This window comes from Gambusia affinis, linkage group LG12, assembly GCF_019740435.1.
Source record: "Gambusia affinis linkage group LG12, SWU_Gaff_1.0, whole genome shotgun sequence".
NCBI classification, from domain to species: domain Eukaryota; kingdom Metazoa; phylum Chordata; class Actinopteri; order Cyprinodontiformes; family Poeciliidae; genus Gambusia; species Gambusia affinis.
The window spans coordinates 7,135,832-7,153,757 of NC_057879.1; the positions used below are offsets into that span (position 1 = coordinate 7,135,832).

Sequence of the window (17,926 nt, forward strand, 5' to 3'; positions counted from 1 at the left end):
ACAGACACCTGCACTTAGAAGTTATGCTAGATTTAAATATGACAACATTTCAAGATGCTTTCTATGACCATGAGCTGGAAATGATTTACTTAGCGAGTGAAGAGGTGCGCCGTGTAAGTGACTCTTGGCCGAGCAACCATTCGTTTTTCCCACCTTTTATCTAACAAGCACCCGAATCCCTCTCATCTTGCTCCTGACACCCGAGCTATTGGACTCAATTAATCAGCCCTGGAGGGGGATTTATTCAATCCCTGCCCACTGGGATCCTTTGGTATGTGGTCCCAGTGGTAGCAGGTTGAGAAGCTACGGTCTACACTGTCTTTAGGCCCATTACTCACACCTCACAGCCCACCGATAAAAGACGCTTTGAGCTGCCCGGTTTCGGGGGGGATCCGGTGGGCTTTTTGTGCCACAATAGCCAAGAGGGTTCAGTCGGCACAGACAGACATGTTTACTAAACTCTGCATAGGTGCAGCAGGGGAGATTATGTGTGCCATTTGGAATAAGTGGAAGGGTGACCATTGGCTGGGAATCCTGGACTAAATGGCAACATGTTGTTTTGCCTGTTTCACGGGAATCTTTTCAGCAATTTTGGACTGGCTGGGCTTTACCAAAGAGCAAGAAGAGAGATTCACTCAAGAGAGTAACAGGGAGAGCTTCAAATTTGATGTCTGCAACATTTACATCTGCGCTGTTGAGGTTTAAGCACAACTTTAATGGAAGGAGTAGCATCAGCATGCTTCACTAAGTTGACCTTATCTTGGATAAGCGGAAAACAATGGTTGGATGGATTGATGGATGTTTTAGTAAGCGCTGAAATGGACATAAGCTGCTGGATTTTTCACTGGCCCTGTTTGCTGCTAGGTATTATCAGACCTGAAAAGCATATTCCTGTAGAAAAGGGGTTGACACTGAAAAATCCGATTTTCTCCCATTTATCAAATGCACCCCGCCTAACCCCGCTTACTGCATGTCAACTAACGACAACAGTCTTGGAAACATGGAGATTTCTGAGACTATTTTAAAGCTGAGTTAGTCCCATGGTCCATTCATGTTGTGAGAGAGAGCAACAGAGAGAGCAGACACTATGAAGGCTGAATGTTAATAGCATTTTTAGTTTTTGAGTTAACGTACAAATCCACTGCCGATATTGTTGCTTTCAGATTGTTTTATGGCAAGAGAAAGCAAAGAAATATATATTTGACTGACGATTTAGTGTAGATCATTCAGCTAGGAACAGACTGTGGTCAACGCTGCACGCGCGCCACATATCAAAAGTCGGGCACAAAAAGTCCGATTGCTGCGTCTCTCCAAGCCTCCAGACACTATACAACTTTCACTGTCATTGCGTGAGGTACACAAACGCTACGAATCATCCGAACAGAAAATACAATAAAAGCAACATGACAATGGAAACCACAAGTCATTTTAGGTTTTCAGTGCAAGCTATTCTTCTGAGGGCACACCCAATATTAATTTTAGTTGCGTGACCTTTCTGCTTTCGACGTCAAGCAGATGTCGACGGTGACGACGCAGTTTCTTCACATCCTTTCTGCATCCCCCTTTTCCTTTCAAGCTGACAGTTTGCCTGAGCAGCTCCTGACTTCTTAGTGCTCACAACTCTTGTGTAATTTTGTCTCAAAGTTAAAGATGGTGTAGCCTTGACAAATGACAGCTGCGAACCAGCCAGCACCTCTTTCACAGAAACAGGTAGCACAATTGGTATATAACCCCAGATACTTGTTATAGATAGATTATGGAGGATTCTTAACTCACATTATGCATTAGAAATGAGATGGATTCTTATGCCTGGTTAGGTTTCTAACATTCCAAAAGCAGGGTTCCTATATAATGTGAGAAAAAATATTTTCTAACCAGAAAATTAACAATTAACACTGTTGCTTTTTAAGATAAAACTTTTTAATAGTTTTATGAATCCGTCCGGTCGTAGGTTTATCCATCCATGACAGAAATGTCCAAAAATTTGAGTGCGGATGGAATTAGAGGTACCTTCAAAAAGGCTCATGAAACTTTGGTTAAGCCTTTATAAGCAATTTGAAAATACAAGAAGCTAACCCATCCTGGACAAAAGCTGCAGCAAATTTTTGACAGAGTTTTCTAATTTAATCTGCATATTTAGAATTTGAACCGGTGAGTTAAGCCCGACGGATGTTTGTTTTCAATAACGTCTTAATTAAAAAAAGTCTGATACTGAGTACTAAGGATGGGTCATAGTTACAACCAAATTTCCTGTCTGTCTGTCCCGTCATAACGTAAAGTTTGTCCCTAGTTTAAATTTCCCAAAACAATGAAATGAGCTTGAGGGTGAACAACACACTGTGGGCTGTAAGCCTGTGCTGAGAGAACGTCCTGAGTTCACAGGCCACAGCTGTGTAGTCAGGGGGCGACGGCAAAAATATCTGCGGCAACAAGCAATAAAAACAAAAACAGTTCCACAAGACAATTTTCTCACATGTTGGCAGGAAAAATCTCATGGTTTTTGAAACAAAGGGTTTGGGTGTCACTCAAGTCCATCAATTGCAGCTGCTTTTTTTTATTCACCTGTAGAAAAGCTGATTACATTCCTGAGCAGAACTACGATTCGACTTTCCAACGATCGTGCATTTTTATTTGCTGAACATTTGTTGTGCCTCCGGTGAATGTATTGACTTCCAAAGAAAAATTACAAATTGTTTTTACTGCAAAAAAACACAATTTTACCAAGTATTTTTTGTCTCACTTCTAGTGCAAATATCTTAGTAAATTTGAATTAAGACACAATTCACTTAAAAGTAACTCATTAGCAAAATATAGAAGCTTGTTTCTGGTAAGTAATAACTTGATACTGAATGAAAAGTACAAGTTCCATTTAAAGGTTATTTCACTTACAACTCGGGGAAATTTTTTTTTTTGTTATAGGTAAATTTATCTGCCAATGGAACTAGCACTTTCTCACCAACATTAAGGAATTATTGGCTTAAAACAAGCTTCTGTATCTCACTGAATATACACTTGTAAGTCAGTTTTGTCTTATTTCAAGTGCACACTGTAAAATGTAATAAGTTCACTTTATTTAAAAAAAGTTAGGAAACCGATTGCCTCAAAATCTCCAAGTAAAGTAGCTAATTCATTTTAAGGTGTTTTTGCTATAAATAACTATGTTTAGACCACTCAGATAAAGGCAGTAAACTTGAGTGCCGTTAACTCAAAATCATTAGTAAAGTTGACTATAAAATGTCAATTATGACTACTTCAAATTGTGAGTTATGTCATTTAAGCAGTACTCATAAAAATAAGTTATACTTACACATTTAAGCGTTCACATTACTTGCAAAATATCAGGAAACCAATTGCCTTGATATGTTCAAGTAAGATGAACCAAAAGTGTTAAGTTATTGGAACGAAGAGCCAACAGACAACAGTTTGAATGGAAAAAAATGTTTAATAATTAAACAAGTTTATCTTAAATACAAGGTTCTCAAGTGTGGTTACATACACACTAACCTGGAAAAAAAGTTTTCCATAGACTTTTTTAGGGAAAAAAAATGACACGACTTTTTTTCTAGGGTAGCTTTCAATCTAATATTGAATCCTTCAAATGGCCCTCAGTCTTTAAAACTTTGAGAATCCCTGCTTAAATGTCTTTGTTGACTGGTGTGAAACAAAAACTCAATTCTCAATACTAGAGCCTAACATTTATCATAACATTGATAAAGTAAATAATGAAGTAGTGAAGTGAAGTAATGTTTCTCCTCATTAACATAATTCAATCTGTAGCGACTCAGACAGACAAAGGGTAACCATTAGAAAAGTTTAATGACAATATGATTTAAATCTTTGGTGCCTGAGCCCCGGCTAAGGACATTGATCATCGCAAACTTTGCGATGGGCTTGGATGAGCATTCCGTATGCTGAGAGGAACGTCATCCCCCCGGGACCCGGCACTGGTGGTGGAGGCGATGAAGGATGTGGCCTGATGCTGAGCGAGTGGAGGTGAAGGGGTGGAGGTGGGTTGAGCTCTGCTGGAAAGCGCACGACGCCATGGATGGCTGTCCTTATCAGCTGGGGCTTGGACGGTGATTGGACGTGACGAGTCTTGGACCGGCGTTGAGCAATCAACGGTGATGAGCCGGAAGTTCCGGCTGGATGATGCAGGTGGGGCTAAAAGAGTCTTCCAGCTTGAATTTACGCCTAGGCTTCATAACCATTTAGTAGTCTGCAAGTGCAATGATGCTCTCTCCAACAAAAAAAGAATCAAACAAGAAATAAAAATCACTTTTCCAATAAGGGTAAAGGTATCAACGTTGATCCATAATGTCACATCACATTCACTCATTGCATCAGAAGATTTTTGAGTGATTGTATTTTTGGTTTTAGGGATTTATGTCCAAGTGACAGAAGCACCCTTTGGATGAAGTCAAAGGTGTACTTCAGTTGTTGAGGGTACTCCAAATTCAGAGAATAAATAAGTCCAAAGAGCACATGGTATGTGGAAGATTTCCAAGATCATTCATGACAAGACTTCCTTCCAAAATGATGGCAGTACTTGAAGACTGGAGGTGCAGTGAGTCAGTGGAGGCCAGCCTGTCCTCAGGAATGATGGTCAGGATCCCAATGGGGGTGTGAGACACGTCTGGGTCTTCGCAGTCCTAACAACAATAGAAGCAACACCACAATTACATATCAACGTAACACTTCTTCTTCATGGCTGCTTCTCCTACAGTTTACAGCTGTCCTACCTATGGCAGTCTACTCATCATAAGCCTTCCATGACAGTACAGCGCCAACATCTTTATCCTTATCCCTTTTCCTTTTTTTGTTTTGCGCCCCAGACAGCTTTTTTGCTCTGCCGCGCCATCTTGTTGCCACTAAATAAACATGATATTTTCGACTAACGTTAGTCCCAGGCATCGCTAAATCATTACACATAAAGTTAACCTCAAAACCTGGACTTACGGATGAATTATACGGCCGAGATAACGAATATAAGTTTGCTAAAAAACAGTGGGACTTACCGTGACCAAACTTAGCTGCAGCAACCGCCGTATTGTTGACAGTTTGGCGCTTCTTTCAAACACGTCGTCACTCGTCAGTGTCCAATGCGCATGTGCGTTCAACGAGAGCTGCCGAATGATGCCGAGTTTTCTGCTGGTTATGCAGATGCGTTTTGCTCACTCATAACTCCAAGTTCGGGTTACTTGCTGCTGATGAGTTTGATTACTTGCCTCAGTAGAAAGTTGTCTTTGCTAAGTTTAAGTTAGTATAGTCAACAGAGTAAGCTGGAATGAGTTCAGGTCACTTTTCTTTTTGAGTAAGATATACTATTACATTTTACAGTGTAGTAAGATATTTGCACTATAAACAACAGTAAAATTACTTGGTAAGATTTGGTGTTTTTGCAGTGTTGAGATAAATGCAACTGAACATTCACTTAAGACTTAAAATCTACCAAAAATATACCCGTAGATGTACCGTAAAATTGTATTCCTAACCTTAAAATCCAAATATGTTTCTGAACATCTTTAAGCACGTCCACTTTTTAGTGTGAATGCTGTTACCGAGTGAAGACGACTAAAGCTGCTTGTCCACTAACTGGTTTTAAAAATTAGATTTGGACAAAACTGGCACAAGCAGGTGATCTAAAATTTGGAGAACTAAAACGGGGCGTAAAATTCAGACTCTACAAACAACACAAACCTACATTCATTTGCCTAAACCAGCAGTGTGAACCTTCACTGCAACAACCGTAGCTTCCTCTGAGAGCGAGAGAGAGAGGAAAAAAAAGGCTGAGCAATCGGTAAAATGTCATCGCTCCTCAGTGGGAACGTCTAAATAAAATTCTTTCAGACGGCAAATGAGACGCACAGGGTGCAGTAGAAAATCACTTTTCTGTTGTAGAGATTATCAGGCCTGTGCAGAGCTCTGCGCGTTACTGACTGCTTCGTTGCAATTGTAGAAGAAGATAGGACTAATGGGTCGGAGTGAAGGCGGAAGTATTAGAAGAATCAGTTAAATAGGAAAAAGAAGAGCAAAGAAGAGCAAATAAGAGCGCTGTGTTTTAATTTTAATACTGTCTGAACCAACAGTGTTGTGAGGTGCATGGGATTTTTTATTTATTTTGTATTTTTTTGTCACCGTTTTTTACTACGTGAAAGGAATCTTGCTGGTCCCGCTAGAATCAAGTATCTTCTTCCACTTTAGAATTGGCTTCAGCTGACTGGGAACTGAAGTGTCCAAAGTGTGTTCTGGTCTCTCTAATACCGGCCTCCAGGGTTCTCCTCCACTCCTTTGAGACAGCTTATGTTGTAGTTTGTTAGATTTAAACCTTGATATATGGTAAATGTAGTGCATTTTTTGCTTGTTTGGGAAATTTGTACAAACTGTACAAAACAACGTAAAAAGTATTTTAGAAACTTAGAGACATTACAGCTGCGACAGTGGTCTCTGGACTGTTAACTTAAGGGGAGCGCATCTGACTAAAGCTGGCCCCCGCAATCAGAAACAGGAGGCAGACTAATAACAGGAGAGGAAACAAGGAAGAAAGGTTAACACTGATCTAAAGAAAGTAGATAGAAATGCACACAGAATAAAAAGCTAAGAAAGAAAATACGAAGAGATTAATTAATATGGCAAGAGCTCTCGAGCAATGACCGATACAGGAGACTGCACAGAAATGTGGAAAGACCTGAGGGGAGGCAAAAACACTGTAGGTCATGATAGGATCAAATGGATAGATATTCAGTAAAGGGAACACAACAACAAACTATGAAAACAATCATAATGGAACAAACTAATATGGCCGAAACTATGAAGCACAAATTACCCATAAATAACAATCAAACCAAAAACCCAAACATCCAAGAACTAAGTACCGTGAAAGCATCACGAGGCTTAAAGGTAACGAGTGGCTCCATGATGCGCTGAATATGTCTTGCGGATTTGATGTAGAACTGCCTCTGTTCTTTTGCTTTTGTTTTTTGTCATTTTTCTACAAAAATGTAGTGATCTATTGGTCGATAGACAGATCTGTGTAAAAATCATTACCCATGTTTCTGTCCAGTATGAGATTAGGAGAGTAGCGGCACTTAATGCACTGGGTAGGGAGTGAAAATACCTTGAGATGACTTTTGTCAGAATTTTAGTGCTTCATAAATAAACTGAACTGAATTCAATTTGTGATGGACCTTTTCCCAGACTGCTCACAATTACTCCAAGCCAGCCTGAAGATTTAAATGTTAGTACCTGATCTAAATCAAATATCCCAAAACCCTGGGAGGCAGATCCAGGACAGCTGAAAACTCAAGAGAATAGCACTGACAACACCAACTACGTTAGACATCCATCATGAGCTTCTGCGCTTCTGCAGCGAATCAGGAAAGAAACTCTGAAAATGAACGAGCACTTAACTTTTTTATTTCGACCAAAGGAGCATTAGCTGTGTATTTAGCGAATGCTGCCGTGAGACTAGTGAGAATTCAGTTAAAAGAGACAAAAACATGAGAAATTGCCTGGGATTTAAACATTTCCTAACACTTTTTTGTTTTTTTCCAAAAGTGGATTGAATTTTGCTTGTTGCGCTGCTGAAAGAGAAGAAGAAATGACAAAAAAAAGCAGCTAAAAGTATCTAACTCAATCACTGCATCCTTATGTGAAGCCGAGTTAAAAGTCCTGGAGCGGCTATTGAAAGCAAGCTGCCCGAACGTTAACAGTGATCTTTAAGAGTGTGCAATAAGCACCTCATCTACCTGGAGGGAAGAATTTGCACTACAACCGCAGATATTTGGAAAAGGGCGTCCTTCTGGATAAACCGCAGTGATCCCAACTTATGTCACACCCTGCGCTCGGAGTCTGAGTCTGCACAGAGCCGATCAGCGGCTTTTGCTGGCATTTCCATCCGAGGCACTGAGCCGGCATTCTTTACGAGATCAGCTCGGCGGAGGGAACGGTTCGTAACAGGACGTTTTGACTGAGTGCTGATCTCAAACCTGTGTGAATGCCCTGGCAGAATATTTTATGACAACAATCTGTTTAGCTTCTCTGGGGACCCGAGTCTAATTTTGGCGCTCAGAAACCAGTTGAGCGAATGTTGTGGCCGATCATCAGTTTATGAGGGGGACGAATCGCTTCTTAAAATGCCAGTACGTGTTTGTAACATCACTTTCAGGATTTGTCTAGTCGGTGCTGATCTTGCAGCGCTTTGTGAAAGTATTAACACCCCCTTTAATATTTATACAATTTGTGAGTAAAGGCAAGAAAGTTGTTGGTTAGAATATCCCTGTTGAAGTCTAAACTTAAATCCGATTGAAACTCTATGATGAGACTTGATGGGTTTTTTTAAATTATTACTTAAAAATGATTAACCTGTAAAAGTAAAAATCAGAAATACCTCAAAACATGTGCAGCTATAATAACAAAGTAAAGATGCAAAAAGCAAAAATTGTTCATCTGTAACTTGAAAAAATGTTGACTTCACGGCGATGCTCCACTTTGTGTGGACCTGGCAGATAAAACAATCCTTATTAAAACTTTCATTTTTGCAGCTCCAGCATGACAAAAATGTTTTATGGTTGATGTTGATGTTTTTATTACTCAGACGATAATAAACAAAGCAGAAATCTGCCAAAAACAAATTCTGCTGGTTATTCCTGAACTTTGTCCTGTTAGCTGCTCTTGGGTTTTATCTGTGTTGCTCTTGTACGACGGCAGAAATGTCCAAAAGTGACATGGGTTTGAGCAAGGTCAGAGCGGTTATTTAAAAAGTATATATATATATATATATATATATATATATATATATATATATATATATCTGGTGAAAGCTACGGACTAAAACGAAGGACAGAAGAGAGGGGAGTGATGGTTGCATAAAGCCCAGATGGTCCTGGAGAATCATGTGACGGAGGAGTGGATGGAGGGAGGGAAGAATGGCGGCTGCATGTCCGACAAGGAGGTCCAGGGAGCTAACGCCGCAGGCTAGCAACACCTGGGCACAGAGATGCTCCGTGGTCAGATACCGATGTCGCCCTCAGGGTTCAGCTAGTTGTCGCAGCTCAGAGTTAGTCATCACGTTGGGTCCGTCTTAATGAGATCCCTGTTCAACATGTGCCGCTTTTCATTTCATGGCAGTTAAGTAAAAATGAGAGTCACTGGCTCTTTATCTCCAGGGAATGAGTCAGACATATATGAAGGCTCTTCAGGGTTTGTCAGCTGCACAACTTAAAGCCATCTGCTTCAAAAACAATCTTATGAATATTCTCTTCTCTCCTCTTTTCTCTTTTTTTTTGTGTCAGACCCAACTATAGTATTGTCTTAAATACATTTATTTATTAATAAGAAGGTCCCAGTCAGGATTATGTCTCCCCGGGTAAAAATCTCAGTCATCAATCCAGAGGTATTCGCTAAAGTAGAGTCCCCATTCGATATTTCAGTCAAGTCCATCTTAACTTCAATTTACCAGATTAGTCCACCTATGCTTTCAGACAAACTCTAAAGTTCAGTAAAAATAGTCACTGAATATGCTGCTCTAACTTAACTTGGGCATAATATCCAATACAACATTTTCTAAAGCATCACCGAACACTTTGCCATCTATTTCCAAACTTTGAAAAAATGTATTTAATGTCTTACTAAACTGACATCTTGTTTTCAGGTGAAGCCGTTCATTTTAGCACTATGCTAATGTTAGCACACCTGCTCTTTGCTTTGACATCATTTTGTGATAATAATGTTGGATTGTAACAGATTTTTACAGCTAAAAGTTCAATTTCATCATAAGCAGACAAAACCTGCAGAAAAAAAAAAAAAAGTTGTCTTGAACGTTGCAAAACTGTCTAGTTCTAACAAAGAGCTTTGTTGCAGCTAGCTTTCCTTCACCATCACTTTTCTGAAGACATCTGAGCACAGGAACGTGATTGTAAAGGGGAAAAAAAAAAGATTTACGGTAGATATCTTGATGAAGGTTCTAGCATGTATATTTGTACGGTCAGGTTTCAAGTTTCACAATACATCCTCTGACCAAACGGTGTCTCAGCTTTCCAAACAGTGTGCCAGTGAAGATGCGCGTTTCTGATGTTTCTAATATGTAGCTTGTGTTCATGTTATGAAGCAAAAATGTTTCGCATATGACATCATGGCTGTTTGGAGAAACAACACTGCAGTCACCAGATTAAATTTATGTAATATTCAGCACAACTGTCTGACATTTTTGGCCGGTTTGCTGATTGTGCATCAGATTTACGGGAGTACCAGAAACGCGCCAACACGAAGGTTCCAACTGGAACGTTTGACAGATTAAGAAAAACTTATTTCCTTGTTCTTCTCGCTGTTTTTCCTTTTCTGTCGCATGTTTCAGATCAACAATCAAACTTTATCCCCAAAACAATTGGTAGGTTTCCACTCTGGAAGAGTTCTGGCCAACTGTTCTTTGCAAATCTGTGTAACATACAGTCACATCACACAGGTTTTTGAGCCTGCATGACTTTCTAAGGTGGCATTGGAATAACTGAAATGAATTTAAGTCCAGATTTTGATTAGGCCATAAAAAGCCTTTCTTTTAAGTCAGCCATTCACGCTACAATTTGAATTTCTTCAAGAAAATAGAGTGTAATTCATTGTTTCGTCAACTAGAAAACGTTGTCCAAGTCCTGGCGCATCAGAGCAGGCCCAGACCATCATACCGCCTCCTCCATGTTTGATGGTCCTTTCAATGTTCTTTTAGTTTTATGCCAAATGTAGCACAACTTTGCCCTTCCAAAAGGTTTCATTTGAAGTGCTGGTTTATTAGATATTTAATTCTACTTCATCTTGTCAGGCTTTTGTTGTCTGATTCTATATGCCTTCCAGAGATCAAACTTTTGTTTGGAACTAAATGTAATGAGCATAATCGCAGTAAAACTCGAAATTCTACAGGTGGGGCAATTGCCAGATTGGTTTGGATTGAAGGAAATTCTTGTTTGAAATTTGAAGCTTTTACTCAACTTTCCATTGTCTGTTAGTAGTATTACTTTGATGACATGAAACTTTTAAGAAGAAATATTTCAGAATCTTCTTGAAAGCACTTTTATGACTTTCATGTAGCCAAGAAAGTGTAAGTAAAATATGTTTGTTTCAGAATTTATAAGCTGAAATGTCACTGTGTAGCATAGCCCACCTGCACTCAAGATTTACTTTCTGTTCGGTCCCTGTGCTACTAGTTTCAGATTCTACACACACTGCGTGTGTGTGTGTGTAGGTGTGTGTGTGTGTGAGCCTGTCTTGGGCACATCAAGTTGAGCTTTTGTAGAACAAACACCAGAGATCTAAGGACCATTGCTATTCCATGAGTTTCGTCTCCTGCCCTAGTTTGTCTTGTCGCAGAGTCGAGCGCAACCTGCCACGGCGTGTGTTTGCACATGTGCGTGTGTTTTCCGTGCACGCCCACACCTGGTCGCTCGCGGTCGGCACAAGAAGTACTGCCGACACACAGCTGCACACTTGTGCTCCGCCGCTTCTTGCTCTTCCAAAGTCAACTCCGGGACGGAGATGTTGTAATGCGCCGCCCGCTGCGACGGCGGCGTCTCTGCTGGCGGTCTCCACCCACGCACCGCTGCAGCCGCCGGCTCACTCGGAGGCTCCCCCGAGCGACGGAGCTTGTTTTGCTGATCTTTCCTGTCTGTCGCACCTGCAGTGCGAAGACCTGCGGAAACAGAGGTCAAGGAAGCCGGAGAAATTGCATTTGTTTTCCCTCCAAACATGCCCGCACATCTGGACTCACAGACGAGAGGGGTTTTTGTTTTTTGGGGGGTTTTCTCAGAAAATACGGCAGCTGTTTATGTGGTTGTTGCTATTTTGTCTAATTATTTCTTTTTTCATGCTCATGAACAAGATGTGTCTGTAGGAGCTGTGTTTGTTGGGGAAAAAAGTCTTTATCAGCGAAAATGTACCACTTCTGCGTTGTGTGTTAGCATACACTACAATAACACTGACTTTATGAAACCACAGTTTCAAGGTATATGTGAAACAATGAGCCCTAACTGTGTTACTTAGCAAAGAAAGACAACATGTCCTAACTGATAGAACATACTGATTATTATACTTATGTTAACTTTTAATGTTTTTTTTAACAAGACAAAGACATGAATAGAAATGCAGAATAAACGTACATGTAGTTGTCAATGCTTGCTGTGGAGAAGCAAAAAGTGTTGGGTTTTTTTTATCTTCTAACACTACTGCTACTGTTTTACTAAATGATTCAGTCAGAGATGAGTCTTACACTATCTCTGTTGTAGGAATCAGGCCTTATTTCTGCCAGCTGACTGGCAGTGCACAGGTGCAAGTAAATTGTTCTCCAACACAGCCAGAGAAAACGCCAGTCATTCTGGTGCCTCTAATACCTGCAAGTTGTTATTGTAACAATCAGTGTTATACTTTAGCAACTGTAGCAACTGTTCCTCCTTTTCTGTCTTAAAAAGTCAAATGATTTTATGAATATATGCGTAAATACTATTATAGTGGGTTATTTTTACTCAGTGACATGATACCTTGACAACACCGACACCTCTGCATTGCAGCTGCAGCCCGACGACGGTTCTGCGCTCACATCGTTTCTCTTTGACACGTCGTCGAGCCTGAACACCGTGAAACTGAAAAGCTGAAATTAGTGTTTAAAAATGATGGGGGGAGGAAGCAGAGATGTTCAAACATGTTTTGAGCTCTTCCCCATCTAAAGTACTAGAGTCAAACGTTTTCGCTCGTGTTCTCCGGCCCATCGTTTGGACAATTTCACCTTTTTTGCCGTTTCGCCGCTGCTTTTGCTCAACTGAATCGGCAGAACTCAGTCAGTCGAACGTCGGATTACTTCCAGTCCGTGCGCGACACCTCGAGCTCTACCTCGGCGATCTGAGTTAGCGGTATTTGTCCGTCACGCAGCAGCGGCACAAGTGCCTTCATGTGAGCAGCGCGCAGACACAAACAGGGCCGACAAGACACACAGCTGAGGGTCTGGGGCGTAGGGGTCACGGGAGAGCGGCCATCTGATGCCAGCAGATGGAGCGATGGAGGGAGGAGAGCAGAGGAGAAGTTGGAAATCAGGGCGGCACAAAGTGAATGCTGGGAGGCTTTTCTAAAGGCACTGATTTCACTTCCCATCCTTTCTGCTCCAGCGAGCCCACCTTATGCTCCACTTCGGGGCAGAGGAGATAATAAAAACTGATAATAACTGTGACACTTGAATAACCGAACTTCACATTCAGCTGAACAATCAAGAGGAAAAGATGACTCCTTCAGATGCTCCCAGCAGAGTCTTGGAGCTGTTAGAAGTGAGGCTGAGGCCAGTTTACGGGATCAGTAAGGTGTTTTGTTTTGTTCTTTTCTAATGTGAAACTGCTGGACTCACTGTAGCAACACTATCTCGGAACGCCACTTGCTTTCTCTGCAGCCTGTATTCACCTGTGTGCCTCTCCCTCTCTCTTTCTTTTTTTGTTGCAGAATGGAGCCGTTCCAGGGGAGCCCGTGAAGAAGGATGAAAACTCCCGGAGGGGAAACTGGGGCAACCAGATCGAGTTTGTCCTCACAAGTGTGGGCTATGCAGTGGGCCTGGGCAACGTCTGGAGGTTTCCCTATCTCTGCTACAGAAATGGAGGAGGTACGCGTTCCAGCTGACTTTGGATGAAGACTGTAGTGGCGTTACAGAGGGTGTCCTTAAAAAGTCTTAAAAGCATCAAGACCTTAAAATGTCTTAAATTTATTTAAAAATGAATTTAAGACAACGTATTTGCCCTTTGATCAATAAGAGGTATTAAATTTGTGGTGGCAGGAGTATTTAGTCTTGTATATCACATGTAGTTTATTTTTGCTCTTGAGTCTTTTCTGTCAGGCAAAAGTTGAGCCATTGTCAACTTTGTAAAAATGGCTACCACATCATAGAAACAACATTTATTACAAAAGCAGTTTCACACAGATAACGTGTTATTAGAAACATCTTCATTTCATTCTGTTTGCTAGTTAGAGAGGTTTTTTTTGTTTGTTTGTTTTTTACCCCTAACTAGCTGCTGAAAAAAACCATTGCTAGCTAGTTAGCTAGCTTTTTTCTTGTTGGGTTGTTTTTAGAGAGAATTGTTTTGGCTTAAAAATTAATACCTTTTGTTAAATATTTTTTTAAAGAAGTTTTCAGTGCCAGTGGCTTGTATTGGACAGATATCTGTCAGGAATGTTGCACAGAGAAAATTACCAAACTGTGGAGTTTCTCTGTGGTAGAAGATTGAAAGACATTTAATTAAACTTGCCTGATTTTATTTAATCTGTGTTTTCATCTTTTACAATTGAACCACAACACTTCAAACAACACTGTTACATAAGCATTACCTTGTAAAAAAAATATATGCACTTTTTTTCTTTTTGTTTTTTGTTGTTTTTTTACAAAACATGCCAAATAAACCCCACAAGCTTTGGATTTAATATTTTGTTTGGACTCTCTTGCTAGACCAACACACATTTGTTTTTAAAGTGGAGGTAACACTGCTTGATATTCTTTTTTTTTTTTTTTTTATCTGAAAAGTGTGGTGTACACGTGTAAGTAGCTCCCTTTACTCTGATAACAGTAAACAAAATCCAGCAGAACCAGTTCACAAGTCAACTAAGTGGTGAAAAAAGTGAATTTAATCACAGTTACAGCCATAAACTGTCACTCCTAGATTGTTTAGCGGTTGTACTTCATGTATCTGACGCACAGGTGGGATCCTGGTAGAGAGCTGCATCCACACGCCCTGACTCTGCATCCGTCGGTAGATGTTGTGTAGCATGCAGAAGATGGCTGACTCTTTAGCCGTAGTGACGAGGTTTCTAACTTTGCCTTGGATCAGCTGGTAGGACAAATTACACCCGAAAGACACACATGCAGATGTTTCTCACGGTTGGCCGTCTAATTTCTGCTTGAGCACGGCTGGACGCCCTCAGCTGGACATTTACTGACCCCTCAGCGAACACATGACATGTTCTCACCACAGATGAGGTTTATCTTTGCTTGCTTGTTATTTTTTTTCCTTTACTTGGACTGCTATGTATTCCTGCCAAGTCGAAGATGCAGGTTTGATTTCTTTTCAAAAGTGAAACCAGTCAACTTGCAATTAACACATACCTAGTTAATCACCTTGAGGAAATTAAGAAATAGGATAGAAAATAAATAAATAAAAGATATATATGTTTCTTTTTTTGGCTCCTGTTTGGATTCTGTTTTTGAATTTGGATCTTGTTGAATTTGTTGTCACAAACACATCTCAGAAATGTTTCCAGGGAGATGCATGTCAAGAATAGTGCTTGAGACCAACATTGAATTTTATTATTCATAAAGTGGACAAAGCATTCACTCTCGGACATGTAGCTCTAAATCCACTAAAATGTGCTATTAACTCCACATTTCATTATCTAAATACGAGTTCCTCCCACAAATAACCAATAAAAAATTTGCAAAGACAAAAATATTCCCGACTGCAGTCACCAGTTTTTGACTGCACACATGAAATCTGCAGGCGGTGTACAGATCGTGGAGGAATCCTGTTTGGGTTGGTATTTCTACCATCAGCAAGTGACGGGAATGTTTATGCAAAGCTGTTAAGTTCAAAGGATGGAGGAATATTCCTCCCCTATTGGTTTTAGTCCAAGAAAAGAATAAAAAATAAAAGTCTATCTGATTTCCCACAATTATTACATATGTGAACACATATATTTTGTACAAATTGTAATAAGTTGTAAGTGTAAGAATTAGGATCTTGCTTCGGTTTACAGTCATTTTCTAAACCATTTTGCACTTGACATGGACGGTTTGTGCCGCTGACATGATTAGCAGAAGGATTTTCAAAAACACCAAACAAATAATTGATACTGTCTGTGATGGGTTTTTTTCTTGTTTTTTTTCCCACTAGTTTACGGTATTTGGTAAATATTTCCCACAATCTGTGTGTTGTAAGCAGCGGTTCTCTTGTAGAATCTGACACTTAGGGTGTCATTTATAGAAATATATGTTACCGTGGGGAGGCTAATATCCGATTCTTAGCCAAAATGTGATTCATTGTTGTGTAATAGAAACGGTAACTTTTTTAGTATCTCAAAATTATAATGCATTACAATTAGTCCTCTCTGGGATCAATTGAAAATTGAGTCCTGTGGTAATTGTTGGTCGGTGGCCTTACAAATCATTATTGATTTTTCTCTGAAGTCAGAATTGCTCTGTCCTGCAAAGCAAGTAGGAGGCAGACTATCCATAATCAGCATAAAGTTTCATAAAGCGTGCAGTTTATGGAGAAACGTGTGCTGTTTTCAACTTTATGTTCAGACATGAGCATGGCTCCACCTTTACACAAATAGTCATTTTTGATATATCTTTAATTCATTCTGGTAACCCAGCAATAAGAAAAATAAATGGATGGATATTGAGTTCTGTAAAAGTCCCAAACTACCAGACTTCCACCTACTAATTACGAAGCTTAGTTTGACTCATAACTAAATTACTTTACTTTAACAACAGTTCTGCCCCCCCCACCCTCCCACCCCCGTTTCTACTTATGTAATGTTTAATGATGCAGTGCATAATTGCCTCTGTTTTTTGGATAGCAATTAATGTGTAGATGGAAAATTCCCTCGCAGCATTTAGTTCTTTTTAATTACCTGTAAAATCAGATGAAATATTGTATCTTGAGTTTTTGCCCGTGTTTTTGCCCCAGGTGCCTTCATGCTGCCGTACTTCATCATGTTGGTATTCTGCGGCATCCCTCTCTTCTTTCTCGAGTTATCCTTCGGTCAGTTTGCCAGCCTCGGGTGTCTGGGTGTCTGGAAGATCAGCCCTATGTTCAAAGGTAACCATTCGAATGTGTTTTTGTCCAACTTTGGGTTTTGAGAACGAACTAAGCAAACAGGATGAAGGAAACGTTGTGAACACACATTTCTAGTCAGTAATAAACCGACAGTGGCTGTTTTTTCTTGCAAAAATGTCGAGCGAAACGTTCGCAGGACATTTCACGCCTCTGTTACAGATATTTTTTTCGTTCTTCTTCTCCTCTCCCCGTGCAGGCGTTGGTTACGGCATGATGGTGGTGTCCACCTACATCGGGATCTACTACAATGTGGTCATATGCATCGCCTTCTACTACTTCTTCATGTCCATGACGAACCTGCTGCCCTGGACGTACTGCAACAACCCCTGGAACACGCCGGACTGCAGCGGGGTGGTCGGCAGCGGCGCCCAGCTGAACGGCAGCCTGGCGAACGCCACCGCCAGCCTGGCAGCCGGGGTGACGGAGGTGGTCAACCGCACCAAGAGGACCAGCCCCAGCGAGGAGTACTGGAAGTAAGATTACAGAGTCTCTTTCTGAGGCAGAGAGAGAAATTGCGTTTTTTTTCTTTCTTGTCTGTACAAATGTAATTGCATAAAGCCTTGCTAAGCAACCCACAGTCGGTGTACCAAAGAAATGTTGCAGACTGAACAACTTTTATCTGTATGCATCACTACAGTAAAAGACGTCGACCAGCTAACCTCAGTCGACTGAGCCCTACATGATGATTCTATCTACGCCGGTCGAAATGAAACGACACCTGCCAAGATAAGCTTGCCTTAAACATGGCTCGTGTTTTGCGGACAGCCGTAAAATATTTGAACAAGATGTGACTAAAGGTGCGACAGCATTTGGACAGCGTTGGATTGCACCAGCACAAGTGGCATACAGCGTCTCGCGAAAGTATTTACACCCTTGGAAATGTTTTCCTACTGCCTCAGGCTACAGCCACAAATCATGTGGACGCAAACTGAAAGTGGCGCATTATTTTAAGTTGCAATTGCAAATTAAAGTACGAAATGTTAGGCTGTGGATTTGTATTCAGACTCACCAGCGCTCCAACAACTTTATTTAAATTATAAGTAACCTATAATAATACATCTATCTGATTTTAATTTCGGATC

General features: G+C 40.6%; 1 protein-coding gene across 6 annotated transcripts in view; it reads left to right on the plus strand.

The window, feature by feature from the left end:
• slc6a9 (solute carrier family 6 member 9) overlaps positions 1–17,926 on the plus strand; it is a 92,643-nt gene that overhangs the window by 56,568 nt on the left and 18,149 nt on the right. For 5 of the 6 annotated variants that reach the window (XM_044133943.1, XM_044133944.1, XM_044133946.1 and 2 more), the window contains 3 exons: positions 13,465–13,621; positions 16,695–16,826; positions 17,041–17,317. In XM_044133943.1, the coding sequence (XP_043989878.1) occupies positions 13,465–13,621; positions 16,695–16,826; positions 17,041–17,317 (566 nt within the window). Of the gene's footprint in view, positions 1–13,253; positions 13,329–13,464; positions 13,622–16,694; positions 16,827–17,040; positions 17,318–17,926 lie in introns of those variants that run through there. The other variant, XM_044133941.1, reaches the window with a different exon arrangement.